The following is a 15,334-nucleotide window of genomic DNA, read 5'->3' as shown; positions in this document are numbered from 1 at the left end:
CAAAAAACTATCAGGTCCAAATGTCAATGGTGGCATGGCTGAAAAACCCTGCTCTAGAGACTCATTTGCTGACCTACACCATGAGATGAGCGCTCTTTCATTCTCCATGTTTGCTTGTCTCTGTGAATTTTTAACCCTGGGCTCCAAATGCTGCTCCCGTCTTTCTTTCTTGCTGGAATAGTAGAGGGCTCCTCAAAATCCAGGCCAGCGAATAGTCTTATTCATTAAATTCATTTAAAAAAACAAGGCTAATTCTGGGTTTCCTCTGGATAGTGAGCAGCTTTGGCTAGTTCTAGAAGGAATTGCTTAGAAAAAAGACCCAGATTGTAACAAAAAAAGAAAAACCAACCTTTATCACTAGGGTTCTTGGGGCCAAAAACATAACTGGGGCCGTCTTAAATTTCTGATTATGAGTAGAGATTTTTTTGGCATGCTCTACCATAATCTTTTTAAACAAACTTTTTATAAACTTTTATTTTTAAAAAAAGGCTCCAAATGTTAAAAAATGCCCTGTAAAAAAAAAAATGCATTTTTTTCTTCAAGATAAGCTTTTTACTGGAAGACATATTCATCTAAAGTGTAATTCAAAATTACACAGCAAAAATACTTCTTGAGTTGCTTAAGAAAGAAAGGCTTACATCAAGTGTATGCACAAGGTGAGAAAATCTTTGATGCTGCTTACTAAGTATCTCCTAATGCTATTGTTTCTAAATCTAGTCAGTAAAAATATCTCCTAGTGATAAACATTAATAACCCTCATGGATTTTATTTACAGGTACAAGATTTTATGTCCATTAATTATCTAAGGGAAAATAAATACAAGGCACAGGAAAGCAAAGCAGGCATGAGAAAGACTGAAGTTAACAAGGAAAAACCAATAAGCTCAGATTCAAGTTTTGTCAATTTCAAGCCCAGGGATACATGATCAGGAAGACTACTTTAACTAGTTGTGAACTTAAAAGAAATCATGAAAGACTTTTTTCAAAATCTCCTTAACCACTATGGAATAGAACGGTACCTTTTCTTCTTTCATTCTGCATTCTGATTCTATCAATGCAATTTTGAACTGCTATACTGATAACACATTTCCAGGTGAAACACCTGAAATTCCTCACACAACTTACAAATGAAATAGTGTGTAAACAAGCTTCCATCATATTGATCTTATGTGATTTTTTTTAAGTGAACATAAGAGCCTTATATTATCCTTCATGTCTACCCAAGATCTTTTTCAAACTGCATTTGTCAAATGTATAGATTCCACTTTGGCTTTGCAATATTGAAATTATGCCTCCAGTATCTGTAATAAAACAATGAAATGAACATAACCAAAGATAATAACCTGCAACATTCCACACAAGAACTGTGTTTTGATAAGAGACCATATCCAATAGTCTTTTTTAATTAAAAGTGGGTGGTCTCAAGAATAACCCAAAATATTTAAGATGCTGCCTGTGTGATATAATTGTCTAATAAAACGATGTGTGGTATTTTATGGAAACAATAAACCCTAATGAGTCTTCCAGATTTATCTATTTATTAGGAAGAAACAGATTTATGTTTTTGGTTATAAATCCATTAAAAATTTATCTGACTTCATTTTCTTAAGCTACTAACTACTGATAAACTGTATAAGTAGAAGGTGTTAGTGGTAAACAACTCTGCTGGGCAGCCCTTTTATTTCTCTTTGTGTCAGTGTGGACAACACCTGTTGATTCAGCTGCATGTTTAAGAGAGCAATCAACCACTGCACAGGTTCCACCTGCAGGAGAGAAAATACACTATTGTGTAAAGACACTGCGGTTTTCTTGGACACGTTCAGGGTAAACAGTTGCCCAGCCATTGTGACCTCACTCTGTATTTACTATCCACTCATCTAAGATGTAGACGAGGAGAAAATTCTGAGCATCAGTGTGCAGCAACAATAAGAATTGATGTTGGACTGTTGTCTAATTGGTGTTGCACATCTCAGTTTCTCCCCGGATCCCAAAGATTCTAAAACAGCAATACAAAAGCATATTATAGTCCTTCACAAGTACTGAGAACTTTTAAATTAACATCCATGGCAGATATGACTAGACAAAACAGTCCTGAAATAAAAAGTGACTCAGAAAAGAAGCTCTCTGTATACCACTGATATTGGATGGGCATATGAGAATAAATTAAAATAGTGGTAAAAACTCAAAAAGAAGAAATCTTTTTTAATTTGATTCAGAGAAAGAGATTGAGAAAAGAACAAGAAAAAGTAGAAGAGCAGTGTAAAAAAGGAAAGAGTTAATACACCACTCAAACTTTTTAAGGAACCACAACTGTTGGAACAACTCAAAAAGAACAAATTAAAGCAATACAGTAACACAAGACATCACCAGGTCCAGTGTTATCTCAAAGTGTGGTCTGGAGACCCCAGACTCTTTCGGAGGAACTGAAAGATCCAAATTGTTTTTATAACAATACTAGGACGTTTTTTGCCTTTTTCATTATGCTGACATTTACACTGCAAAAGCAACGGTGGGCGAACCGCTGGCCCCTTAGCAAGCATCGAGGCAGTGGCACCATAATGTCTTAACAATCACTTTATTCTTCACTGCCACATACTGGAAAAAACAAAATAAGCTAACTTCACTTAAACGTTTCCTTAACAATACAGTAAAACTTATTAATTTCATTGAACTGAAACATCTAAGTGCCTGAGTTTTAATATTTAATGCTATGAAATGGAGGGTACACAAGAGAACTGAATATAAAGATCAAAGCATGGTGGCTGTCTAAAGGAAAAGCATTTGTGCGACTGTTTTGAGTTTCAAGCTCAACTAGCCACTATTTTCATCGAACTCCATTTTTACTAGAACAAATGGCTAACACACCATGGTTTTACAGACACAGATATCTCGCAGACGTTTTCTCAAAAACAAACAAGGATTCTCAAAAATGTTGCTTCAAGGAAAACAACTGATAGTGTTTGTTACCAATGATTAAAGGAAAATCAGAATTCTGAAAAATACGTATCTGCCATAAAAGCTTGTCCTACTACTTAAAAGACATATTCTGATGAGATGAGATTGGTAGCAATATCATCAAATGAGAGTTTAAAAATATTGTATAAGGAACTGTAACAAAAATTGGAAGATCTGCGTAATTCAGCAAACTAATATTTTCTACTTTATCAATATGAGATGTTACATAGTAACATGTGGATAAAATATCAAGTACAAGAGAGACCGGTGGATTCCATGCTGCAACTAACCTCTAAGAAACTACCAGTCTTGGGATGCCAGAGGGCCCCGGTTCAGATCCCACATATGAGGGCCAGTGACACTGCCCTCCACAGCTAAGATGCTGAACAACAGCTCAACCTGGAGCTGGGCTGCCGTGAGTTAATGCCTAGGACATAGGCTCAGTGGGTTGCCATGGGCTACCGTGTGTAGCCAGCAGCCAGCGTGAGTGGCCAGCAGCCACCATGAGCAGCCAGCAGCCGCAGTGAGTGGCCATCCAGAAGCTGGCGACTGATCTGCCTCGCCCGGGAAGAGCGCAATGATGGTGCCAACTTGGGCCAGTGAAGCAACGTCCTCCACAACTAGACTGAAGAACAAAACGACAGCAACTTGTCTGTTCCCCTCCCCCCAATTCCCCAGCACTGTTTCCATCCCCCCAATTCCCCAATAAAAAATCTTTAAAAAATAAAAAAGAAACTACCAGTGGTCAAGTTTTAATGTAATATGAAAGAAGACTATCTGTAATTATCTAAAAAAGCCATTAAGATACCCTTGCTGTTGCCAACAACACATGCAGGTGATGCCAGATTTTCTTAATAAAACTAAAAGAACGTATCTGATCGAAAAGCAAATATGACAATGCAGTTGTATTCTATTAAGCCAAACAATACAGAGATTTGCTAAAATGTGTAACACCACACTTTCACTAATATCTTTTATTTTTCAAAGGCTATTTTTCATAAAAGTGTTAATGTTATTAATCTGCAATGGGTTTACTGTTCTTTTTAAATCAAATATTTTTCTGTTTTAATTTTTAACACAGAAAATACTGATCAACTCACATAAATGAAAACGCTTTGGAATCCTCAATATAATTTTTGAGAGTGTAAATGCATCCTGAGATCAAAATGCTTGGTAACTGCTGACCTAACCTAATCTTGTATTTGATGTTTGATTTCTGACTTGCATATTTTCCACACGATATACAAATTTGGATAAGATGGAACACTCCAATGAAAGGGAGTCTCTTCCTCTGTAAACTCACTATTCCATGGTTATAAATCGTGTTGTCAGCAGTTAGTTACAAACAATGCTGTAAGTCACCAGCAGCAATCATCAACTTCTTCCAGGGCGACCCCCTAACTGAAACTAGCAAGCCAGTTACTTGTTTTCCGAGTATCACATACAGTACTAAGAGGTTAGAAGACCCATTTTGATCAATAAAATAGAAGGGAAAGTCTGATGAGGGGCTTCTGGGAAAGCTTATCCTTCTCTAAGAGCCCAAGAAGAAAGTCCTCAGAGGTGCCTTTTCCAACTTTCTTCCTATTTTGAATGGGGATGTGAGGCCTGGAACTAACTGGCCTTCCTGTGACCAGAAGAGAACATAGAACGTGGACAACTAAAGAAGGTGGAACAACACAATAGAAAACTAGGGACGTGCTGATAACTGAGCAATGGAATGAATCTTGGAATTACCAATCCAACTGAACAAAAAAAGCAATGTCCATTTGACTTAATCTACTGCTGGTCAGACGTTCTGTTGCTTGTAGGCAAGAGCACTGCTAGCAGATGTAACAATGAACTTACTCATCTGGTCTTAATTTAGCTTTCACAGGCACCTTCTACCTACAAATACTAAGTAGTGTCACGTAGTCTTCATCGTACCAGAACAATTGTTGTTCTATGACTAAAGACAAATGGTCCTTCTTCAGAAATGGTTGATGGAACCCAATATTCTCTATTTCCTACCCTTTAGTGTAGAAATGATTGCTAGAATTGCAAGAATCTCCAAAATATGAAAAAATCCAAATAAACATTCAGTAAACTAGTTGACAGAGATATCTCACATTATCACTGGTTTACCAGTCTTCTACTTTCATAAACCAAACAGTGTTTGCAATGGCAGATATCTTTAGCTACTTCTCTTGAATCCTTCTGGGAAATATAGAGGTTGTACACTCAATTGTATACAAGCACTAAGGAACTCATTTACAGGGACTAAGGTGGGTTAAGAAAAACTGGAGTCTGAAGAAATGCTCTACTTCAAAGAACATCTGCTAGGCAAGGCCAGCCAATTATTGCTGTGTGGGAATGATGCCCCAGAATCGCCAGATCTTCCAATTTTGGAGGGAAAGTTAGAAAACTAGACTACTTTTGGCAGAGCTCCGATATTTGTTTTATGCTGGCAATAGGTTTAAAGCAAACAAACAAAAAAAACCCATCCTGAGCCAAAATAACACACATCCAGGCTTGATCTCTCCTGACAGCCAGCACGTCACCTCTAAGTATGATAAACAATAACGACCCAATAACATTCTATTAAAATTCATTACATGGATCAAAAAATTCAGGATAAATTCCAAAGGTGTATTTAAAATGCCTGTCACAGAAGCTTGGCACCTATCTCACACGTGGATGCAGGGGCTCCACCACTAATCTGCTTACCTCCAGGAGTAGAAGGGTCTCCTGTTCAGTCCATTCTCTTCCAGCACTAGCACCTTTACTCTAAAGAAACAAAACCAGAAATTATTACTCATTCCTAAAGGCTGAAAATGGAGCTCAGCTGGATTCCTTTTTAAGTTCAGGGGGCTGTTTCATGCAAACCACCAAAATAAGTACCTGAGTGACAGAAGAAAACACTTAAGGAACCTAAACCTCCAAGAGAAAGGCTGGCCAATTTCAAAGATTTCTTGTTGTCTATCAAAAACTCATAGACTATTTACACATAGTATTTCTATTATTTTGGTATTTGAAAATACCCTTTGAAGCTACAAAGGCACATTCTTTGTTCCAAATGCAACAAGTTCATGTTAATCTCATTTTTAACATCTCTCGATTAAAATAATCTCCAGTGATTCCCTAAACCCCAAATCACCGTTTCCATGAGAATCCCTTAACTTATAATTCATGTGAGCATTGGGGGTATATGAAAACCAAGTTTGTATTAGGTAAAAATTAAAATTTATCAATTAATTCATACTTCTTGATCTGCAGGCCCTGCTCCATTCATAGATTTGTAGAGGATTGAATGTGTGGTATACGTGACATTATTTTTTACCTGTAGTTGTTACTAATTCAAAATACACATTTTAATATATTGGGTTGTTGGAAAAGTCATGACGTATTTTTTCAATGTTTTTCGTTGCAAAAATGTGTCATGACATTTCCGACAACCCAATATTATCCCTTCTCTGAGAAATCTATTTGGGGAGATTACAATTTGAAAAATGAAAACATTTCTATAGTCTGTGTGATTTTCTTGTTTGTACCTATAGTTTCTCAATTTATTTTATTCAACCTGTTACACATTTGAGGTAAAAACTAAATTATGATTTACTTCATCTCCATGGTATTTAATCCACATCATTCTGAAATATTTGCAAAAAATGTACCAAAAATACTAGTCTTTTAACTAGAGAATAAAAAGAGGAATCTAAGCATTACAGAAATAAAGTCCTAAGGTATTATTTGTGAGAAAGAAAAGATGCACATAGCTGTAACTCACAATATATTGCCCAGATTCCTTGATGGCTACTTTAAGACAGCCAAAGGTTCATCTTTTAATGAATCAACATCAGAAGTGACCATCCATCAGATCTGGACCCCAAGAGGAACAAAACCCATTAACATGTCATCTAAATTCTGAAGAAGCCAAACCCTAATATAGGGAAGAACTGTACAACCTAGGCATGTATGACATTAGTGGGTAGGTCCTCAGCAACCATTTCCCTACTTCTCAGCCACAATTTTCTCCATTCCCCCAGCTTAGGTCAGTGTTTCTCCTCTTGATAAAAGATGGCTCATGGAAGAGTGCATAAGCTCATCAGGGCCCATGCGATGTTTGAATGACTTTAGAAATTTATTTTGTATTTAATGAGGTATAACGTACACAGTAAAATAAACTAAGTCTTAAGTGTATTTGATACACTTTTACTTGTCCGACCATATAACAACCACTCCAATCAACTCCCAATAGCTCCCTCTCCTTTAAACCTCAAGTTAATACCAACCCACAAAAGTACACACTACTCTGATTTCCATGCTCATAGGTTTATCTTGAATTTGAATTTTTTATATTAATAAAACCATTTAGTTTTTGGGTCTGGCTTCTTGTTCATTATTATGTTAATGAGATTCAACCACATTTTTATATGAAGAAGTCATTTCATTTCTGTAGAATATTACATTGCTTGAATAAACCACAATTTATCCATTATATTATTGATAGGCACCTAGGTTGTTTATAGTTTTTGGCTATCTTTGATAAGGATGCTATGGACACTCATGCATGTTCTTTTATACATTCGTTTTAAAACTCATTTATCTTGTTTCTATAGCCAGAAGCTGGGTGACTGGGTATACATGTTTAGCTATCATAGTATTCCTTCCACTTTTATTTTCTGGAAGTTTATGTAGATTCGTATTATTTCTTCCAGAAATGTTTGCTAGTACAAATTCATCAGTGGAATCAAGTAGGCCTTATGTTTTGTTTTCAGGAAGGTGTTTACATATAGATTTAACAGATATAAGACTATTCAAGTGTATTAGTTTCCTGTGGCTGCTGTAACAAATTATCATAAACTTGATGGCTTAAAGTAACAAAAATACATTCTCTCACAGCTTAGTAGGCTAGAAGTCCAAAATCACTATCACTGGGACAAAATCAAGGTGTCAGCAGGGCTACGTTCCCTCTGGTGCTCTAGGAGAAAATTCACTGTTTGCCTCTTCCAGCTTCTGGTGGCTGCCCCAGAATTCCCTGGTTGTAGCTGCCTCATTCAAATCTCTCTGTCTGAGTTCACATTGCCTTCTCCTCTTATGTCTGTCAAATCCCTCTCTCTCTCTCTCTTATAAAGACACATGTGATGGCATTCAGCACCTCCCTGGATAATACAGGATTATCTCCTCATCGTCAAGACCTTTAACTTACTCATATCTGCAAAGAACCTTTTTCCAATTAAGGTAATATTTATAAGTTCCAGGCATCAGGATCTAATTTCTTTGGAGGATGTTTTTCAGTCTATTACATCGGGTTATCTATTTCATTCAAACTTGTATTTTGTTACTTTTCCATTTCATCAGTGTCAAATATATTATCATCAAGTTGTTGTTTATTTATTTATTTATTTATTTATTTATTATTATGAAATACACATTTTTTAGAATTAGTTTTAACTCAAATTGTTAATAAACGTATTTATTCGTTTTTAAATATATGTAGAATCAATAATAATATACTCCTTCATTCCTGATCAGTAATTTGTCTTCTATTTTCTCTTTGATCATTGTGGCTAGAAGTTTATCAAATTTATTAATCTTTTCAAATAACCATCTCCTTATTTAATTTTTTCTATTTTTTTTTGTTGCTAGTTTAATTTTGTTGTGGCCAGAAAACCACATTTATTTCACATATATGAAACCATACAACCACATCGTATACTTTCAATTCTTTAAAATTTCTTGAACATATTATGGCTCAGGATTGGGTGTACTTTGGTGAGTGTTCCCTGTGAACGTTAAAAGAATGTGTTTTCTGCTCTTTTGTAGTTTTCTATGAATACTAAATAGGCCATGTTGGTTGATAGTCTTTTTCTAAGTCTTTTATATTCTTACTTTCTATCTGCTTGTTTTATCAATTACTGAGAAAGGATTACTGAAATCAACTACAATTGTCTGCCTATTTCTCTTTGCTATTCTATCAGTTTTTGCTTTATGTGTTTTGAAACTCTATAATTAGGTGCATACATATTTAGGATAATCATGTTCTCTTGATTAATTCACTCCTTTATCATTATGAAGTATTTATGTTTAATTCTGGTAAAGTAACTTGTTCTGATGTCTAACAATATTAATATAGTGACTCTAGCTTTCTTTTGATTAATGTTTAGAAGGTATGTCTTTTCCCGTTCTTTTACTTTTATATTTGAAGTGTCCTCGTATTTAAACTGGATTTCTTATAGACAGCATATGCTTATATGTGATTTTTTTTATCCAATGTGATAATCTCTGCTGCTTAACTGGAGTATTAAAACCATTTATAATTGTTATTATACCTATGGTCAGATGTAAATCTACCACTTCGCTATTTTCTACTCTTCCCATATATTCCTTGTTTTCCCATTTCCTTCACACTTGTGGAGTAATTTTGTTATGGAGTATTATTCTGTTTTTATCTCCATTATTGGCTTAGTAGTTATATGACTTAGAATAGTTGCTCTAAGATTTATAGTAGTCACCTCTAAACTTGTCACAGCGTACCTTCAAATAATATTTGAGCACCTCACATATAGTATGAGGCTTACATGGTATAAACCTAACACTATATTATCATTTTGGGTTTAAACAGTCTATTATCCTCTTTAAAAACTAAAAATAATGGGGCAACATTCTTAGCACTGACCCACATGTTGACCTCTTCTGGCACTCTTTACTCTTCCATGTAGATCCAGACCCCTCCCCAAAATGCTCAAATGTTCATAGCTTACCCTGAATTAATATTTTTATCACATTTCTAAATAATGTCAAAGCTATACAACATTTGAACTCCACTTAATTGTATTGTCTTTTTACTCTTTTTGTCATTTCTACATGGTATATACCCTTCAAAATGATCAGTTTACAAAGTCGGTATTCCTTTATGTTTATACATTTACCCTTTTCCCTGCTCCTTGTTCCTTCCTAGAGTCGTGTGCTTCCATCTGTGATCATTACCCTTCATCCTGAAAAACTCCTTTAATTTTCTTACAGTCTGTAAAGGTCTTTACTGCAATTTCAACTTAGAAAGGTATTTCTACTGGATATAGAATACCAGAGTAACACTTTTTCTCTCAGCATTTAAAAATGTTATTACATTGTTCTCTGGCTTCTCTCATTTCTGCTGAAAAGTTAGATATCAGTTTTATTATTGTTCCTCTTAATTTAATGTGGCCATCTCCAATCCCATCCCTACCCACTCTTCTTGGTTGCTTTTAAGATGCTAGTTTTTAAGCATAATGTGCCTGGGTGTGGTTTTTTCTGCATCCAAATTTGGATCTGTTTAGTCTCTTATTTTGTGAGTTGATATCTTTTCATTAGTTATGAAAAAATTTTAGCCATTACATCCACAAATATCACTTCCACTCCATGTTTTCTCTTCTTATAAGATCTCTAATAATAAATATGAGTTATTTTCACTGTATATTACGTGTCTCTTGGACTCTGTTCTCTTTGTCCTGTCTCCTCCATCCCTCATCCAACTTCTTGTTCCTTCAGTTTCAGTTCACTAACCCTATCTTCTGCTGTATCCAGCCTGTTATTAAACTCATCCAACGATTTAATTCCAGGTATGGTTTTCAATTATACATTATACACGTGATTGTTTTTATATATTCTAATTCCCTGTTGAAATTCTTCATTTTTCCTCTCTTTAACTATATTAACCATAGTTATTTTTAAATACCTATCTTCTAACCATACAGAAAAAATGATTAAAATAAGTGACTATTATTTTATAAAATGCCATCAGACTAAGCAGAAAGCTCACCTCCTTACACCACAGAAAATCAATTAAGTTTCTTATGGAAAATGGTGCTCCTTGCGAGAAGGATAAAGAGGACATGCTGGAATGCAGTCCATGTGTGTCTAGGGAACAAAAATCCTTACCTTTGCTAAGGTTTTCTTAGAGTAAATGTCAGTACGGAGACCAAAGTTCTGCAAATCAATTGGTTTTTCCTTGTTCTTCTCAGGAAAATTTAACATCTGTTGAGCAGCAGGGACCTGAGTCAGATAAATGACAAACAGCTCTATTAACCTCTACAAAGTCAAGGGGATAGAAGTTTTTAAAGAATTGTTTAATACAGGCTCTTAAAACCACTCCTGATAAGAGATTCTACAAAATAATAAATACCCATACCTCCACACTACACTTCTAACAAAATTTCAACATAAAAGAAACATTTTTCTGCCTCTTTTAAGTCATAAAAACAGATAAGAAATTTTCTTATATATAATCTTCCATTTCACAATGGAGGGCAATTTATAGCTTAGATTCATATCATTCCAACTTAATACTATACATAATCTGACGAAATAATCCTTTCAAGATCATGTGTATGGATGTCCACTTTCCAAATGTTAAGAAGGGAGAAGTTTTAAAAATTTAAGAGATTTAAACAATCTGCTTGTTTATTAGTGTCTTTGATGATAGAAGTGATAAAGGGAATCATTATGCATGAAAGCAAATCTGTAACACATGATAGGATAAGGCCCAGTCAGGGTTAATGGGAAAGTATTATCTTAAACACTAAATAGTCTTATGGACTCAAACATTTATAAGAGATAAAAACAAACAAAACCTACCAGGTAAGAAATAGCACTATTACACGATGATGATAACAGTCCCTAAATACAAATGCTAGAGTGGTAATCTGTTACCATGCAACCTGAAGAAAAGGCAGCATTAATAAATATACCTGAGGTGATCGAAGATGTAGAGGCACAAGCCCAGAAGGGGTATCAGCCAATACATTGAAATGAGGAGTAGGAGGTGGTCCCATTGCCATGGGTCGACTTTCTGGATCCACTTGGTAATTAACAAGCCCCCATTGCTCTAAAAAGGCATGAACCCTGAAGAATAAAGCTCTGAAAGTTAAAATCTGAAAAATGTACCTCATCTCTTTCATAATCATCATATCTCATTAAAACAACAACAAACAACAACAAAATCAAGTAAACTTTCTCTGTACGCTAAGAACCAATGCAAAGTAACAGACAATTTTGGTTTGTTGCAAGATGGACAATTTCTACAAACTCAAAATAATGCTGATAATATTGCACCACCCCAAGACCTAATATGAAGCCTACTCATTTCAATCACAGAAATGAAAGAACAAAAACCTGTTTAGGTCCATGGTGAAAGTACTCACACACAGACCAAATTCACAGAAGGAGATACATCTTTTGGCTTGTTTCTTTAGATAAATCTGGGGCACAGAGCTTATCCACTCCCTATCCCAATCCACTCTACATCCCTGTTCATTTTATAATTTGACTATAAAATAAAAAGATTATAACGTCTTCAACAGAGAAAAAATTGCGAAGGTATTACAAATATTCAACCCCTAAATGAAAGACATAAGATTGAGGTATTTTTTAACCCAGAAAACACCCAGTTTAACCAAGTAAACATTAGACAGCGGTGTATCACTAACCACCTGTAATGAAATGTCTGAGAAAGTCAGCCTTTTTACCTCATTACAGCACACACATCGCCAGTCAAGTTCCTCCGACAAGCAGTGCTAGTTAAATATTCTTGGGGGTTTAGACGATATGTGTCAATCATAAAATTTCGATATGCCAAGTATCTAGAAAGCAATGGCAAATTTCACAAGGTGAAGCACACATTGTTTCAGAAACATAACTCACAGAGCCCCAAATCTGCATATTCCTCACAACCAAACAACAAAAACACAACATTCTAACAAATAATGGTGATACTGTATTGAGCATTTAGTCGTGAGTGTGACTCAGGTTAAGAACCCCTAAAATGCAAAATAACTATTTATTAACATATACCAACAATAAGGAGGAAATAGAGGAATTTGACAAAGTTAACGTGAAGTAACATAGATACAAACTTGATCAGAGATGAATGGTATCGCTTGCATAATTTGAAAGTACCACCCAGTTACTCAGGCTTTCTCCCTAACTACAGTGAGCCCTCTGCATCCAGGTATTCCCAACAGCGAATGGAAAATACTATTTTCAATCCTGCTGATTGAATCTGCAGATGCAGAAACATACAGATACAAAGGGCCAACTGGGTTCAGCAATATCCACGGTGTTGGGCATCCACTGGGGGTCTTGGAACGTATTCCCTGCAGATAAGGGGGGGCTACTGTGCTATTTATGTAGCATTTACTGTGTGCCAGGCATAGTTCAGAGTACTTCCCATGCAGTAACTCACTTAACTCTCCCAATCTCTCCATGAAGTACGCTCTATTACCATCCCATTTCTAGAACAGGAAACTGAAGCACAGCGAGATTAATGAATTTGTCCTAGACCACCAGGCTGGTAAGAGGGAAGGTAGAATTCGGAACAGACAGCGTAGTGCTCTTAACCTACACTGCATCTAATTTCTATACTCTTCCTAGAGCCACATGTGGCTTTGGCTCTGACACGGCTATGTACCTCTGGCTGGCAGTGTTTCAGAGATCCCAGCGAGGTAACGAGTAGAAGCCATAAGGCCAAACTCAGAGGTAAGACAAGAACGTATCCAAAGAAGAGAAAAACAGATCCGGGGTCAGAGCAGATTCCACAACATACCCAAGCATTTCTGCCACAAAATACTTAAAACAAAAGTCTGGCAGCTTGAGGTTAGCTACATCAGAGTAGAAAAGGTATAATGTTCAAAATGGGTCCTGTATAAGCACAGGTGGATAAACACTGAAAGGTGAATTTACAAAGTAAAATGGGCTCAAGTTGTGCTTTTAAATAGGAGACTCCCATGGGCCATAATTACTTACAAATGCTGGCAATAAGCAAATTAGCTGGAAGAATATATTGTGTCTCAATAGATGGAAAGACTATCAAGGTTTCTCATGCCAAATCTCTGATTCTGGTTCCAAATGACTCCTTACAGCTTTCATATAAAAAGGCTGGATTTTTCTTTGACATCTAAAGTTAGAATCTCAAACTATCTACCACCAGAATATAGTATTCAATTATCTCTGTTATGCCATGTGCTGTATATGGAAAATTATCTTTCCCTAACAATTTAAACAAGAGACATGTATCTGTACAGTCACATATGTGTAACAGACAACAAATTAACACTATGAAGATAATACATAGAAAGAGATTTAAAATATGATAGGCGTAGATTTACTTTAGAGCAGCGGTTCTCAACCTGTGGGTCGCGACCCCTTTGGGGGTCGAACGACCCTTTCACAGGGGTCGCCTAAGACCACTGGAAAACAAAAAGATATTTACATTACGATTCATATCAGTAGCAAAATTACAGTTATAGAGTAGCAACAAAAATCATTTTATGGTTGGGGGTCACCACAACATGAGGAACTGTATTAAGGGGTCGTGGCATTAGGAAGGTTGAGAACCGCTGCTTTAGAGGCAAGGGTTTCCAGAAGTGTGTATTTAAGGGTCACCAGACAAAGGCAAAAATACGTCCTGACAAACTTCTTCCTTCCAATAAAAGTTTTTCTATTTTCAATGTAAAAGCACAACAATACTTTATGCAATTAAGATCAATTCATATGTAGTTAGTTATACCATCATACTGGAATTCTTTTAATTACTAGTCATTCATGAGGAAAGTAAGATAAAGATTCCTTTTTCTCCTAGAACATTATACATAAATATCTATAGCCCATAACAAACATGTATACACAACATGGGAATTGTGAGAAAGAAACCTGAATTCATTTTAGTGAATATCTGTTAATGAATGCAATCTTTAGCTGCCAAGAGCTGACATGTATTGTAGTTCAAGGCTGAGGAAAAAAAAAAAATCAAACGATTTCCTTTGAAGCAAAGAATCTGTACAGCAGAGATATGAACACTGTTCTGAACAGAATAAGATTATTTATAAACTTCCACACATTAGCAAAGATGAATTCAGAAGTGTACTTTAAGACCCTGCTGCCAAACACATACGAATAAACAATTTTTCTAAACACTGCCCCACTAAAGTATGTAACAGTATCAGGATTACATCTTCACATTTCACTCACATCTCTGGAGTCTTGGATTTGTTTTTTCCATTGAAAAATTCAGGAAGAGCACGCCGTTCAATCACATGAATACTGAAAAGAAAAAAAAGGGGATTGAGAGCACTCTTTGAAAAATAAAAATCTTAAAATTTGAGCTGAGTTTAATTTTCAAAGTAAAACTGATACATCAAAATTTTGTACTACCTGCGAAAATTAATCAGCTTGCACAAGTTCCTATGTATTAGAAAATAAAATAAAATCAGAGAACATTTTCCTTTTCTCACCCCTTACTGTGGTTTTTCTATTCCTTTAACCAAACTCAAAAAATTCTATCAACACATTGAAAGCTAAAGATTTTAGGGCCGGCCAAGTGGCTCGTTGGTTAAGAGTTGGCTTGGGAGCGAGAGCTCTGAGCAGCA

At 35.7% G+C, this 15,334-nt stretch overlaps 1 protein-coding gene across 2 annotated transcripts in view; it reads right to left on the bottom strand.

Moving 5' to 3' along the window:
• SMARCC1 (SWI/SNF related BAF chromatin remodeling complex subunit C1) overlaps nt 1-15,334 on the bottom strand; it is a 151,021-nt gene that overhangs the window by 64,353 nt on the left and 71,334 nt on the right. For both annotated transcript variants that reach the window (XM_019632499.1, XM_019632493.1), the window contains exons 14-18: nt 14,937-15,008; nt 12,437-12,550; nt 11,660-11,813; nt 10,851-10,964; nt 5,658-5,717 (exon numbers count right to left, since the gene is read on the bottom strand). In XM_019632499.1, the coding sequence (XP_019488044.1) occupies nt 5,658-5,717; nt 10,851-10,964; nt 11,660-11,813; nt 12,437-12,550; nt 14,937-15,008 (514 nt within the window). The remainder of the gene's footprint in view (nt 1-5,657; nt 5,718-10,850; nt 10,965-11,659; nt 11,814-12,436; nt 12,551-14,936; nt 15,009-15,334) is intronic.

This window comes from Hipposideros armiger, unplaced genomic scaffold (genome assembly GCF_001890085.2).
Source record: "Hipposideros armiger isolate ML-2016 unplaced genomic scaffold, ASM189008v1 scaffold_18, whole genome shotgun sequence".
Classification (NCBI taxonomy): Eukaryota; Metazoa; Chordata; class Mammalia; order Chiroptera; family Hipposideridae; genus Hipposideros; species Hipposideros armiger.
This window is presented reverse-complemented; position numbering and strand designations above follow the sequence as displayed.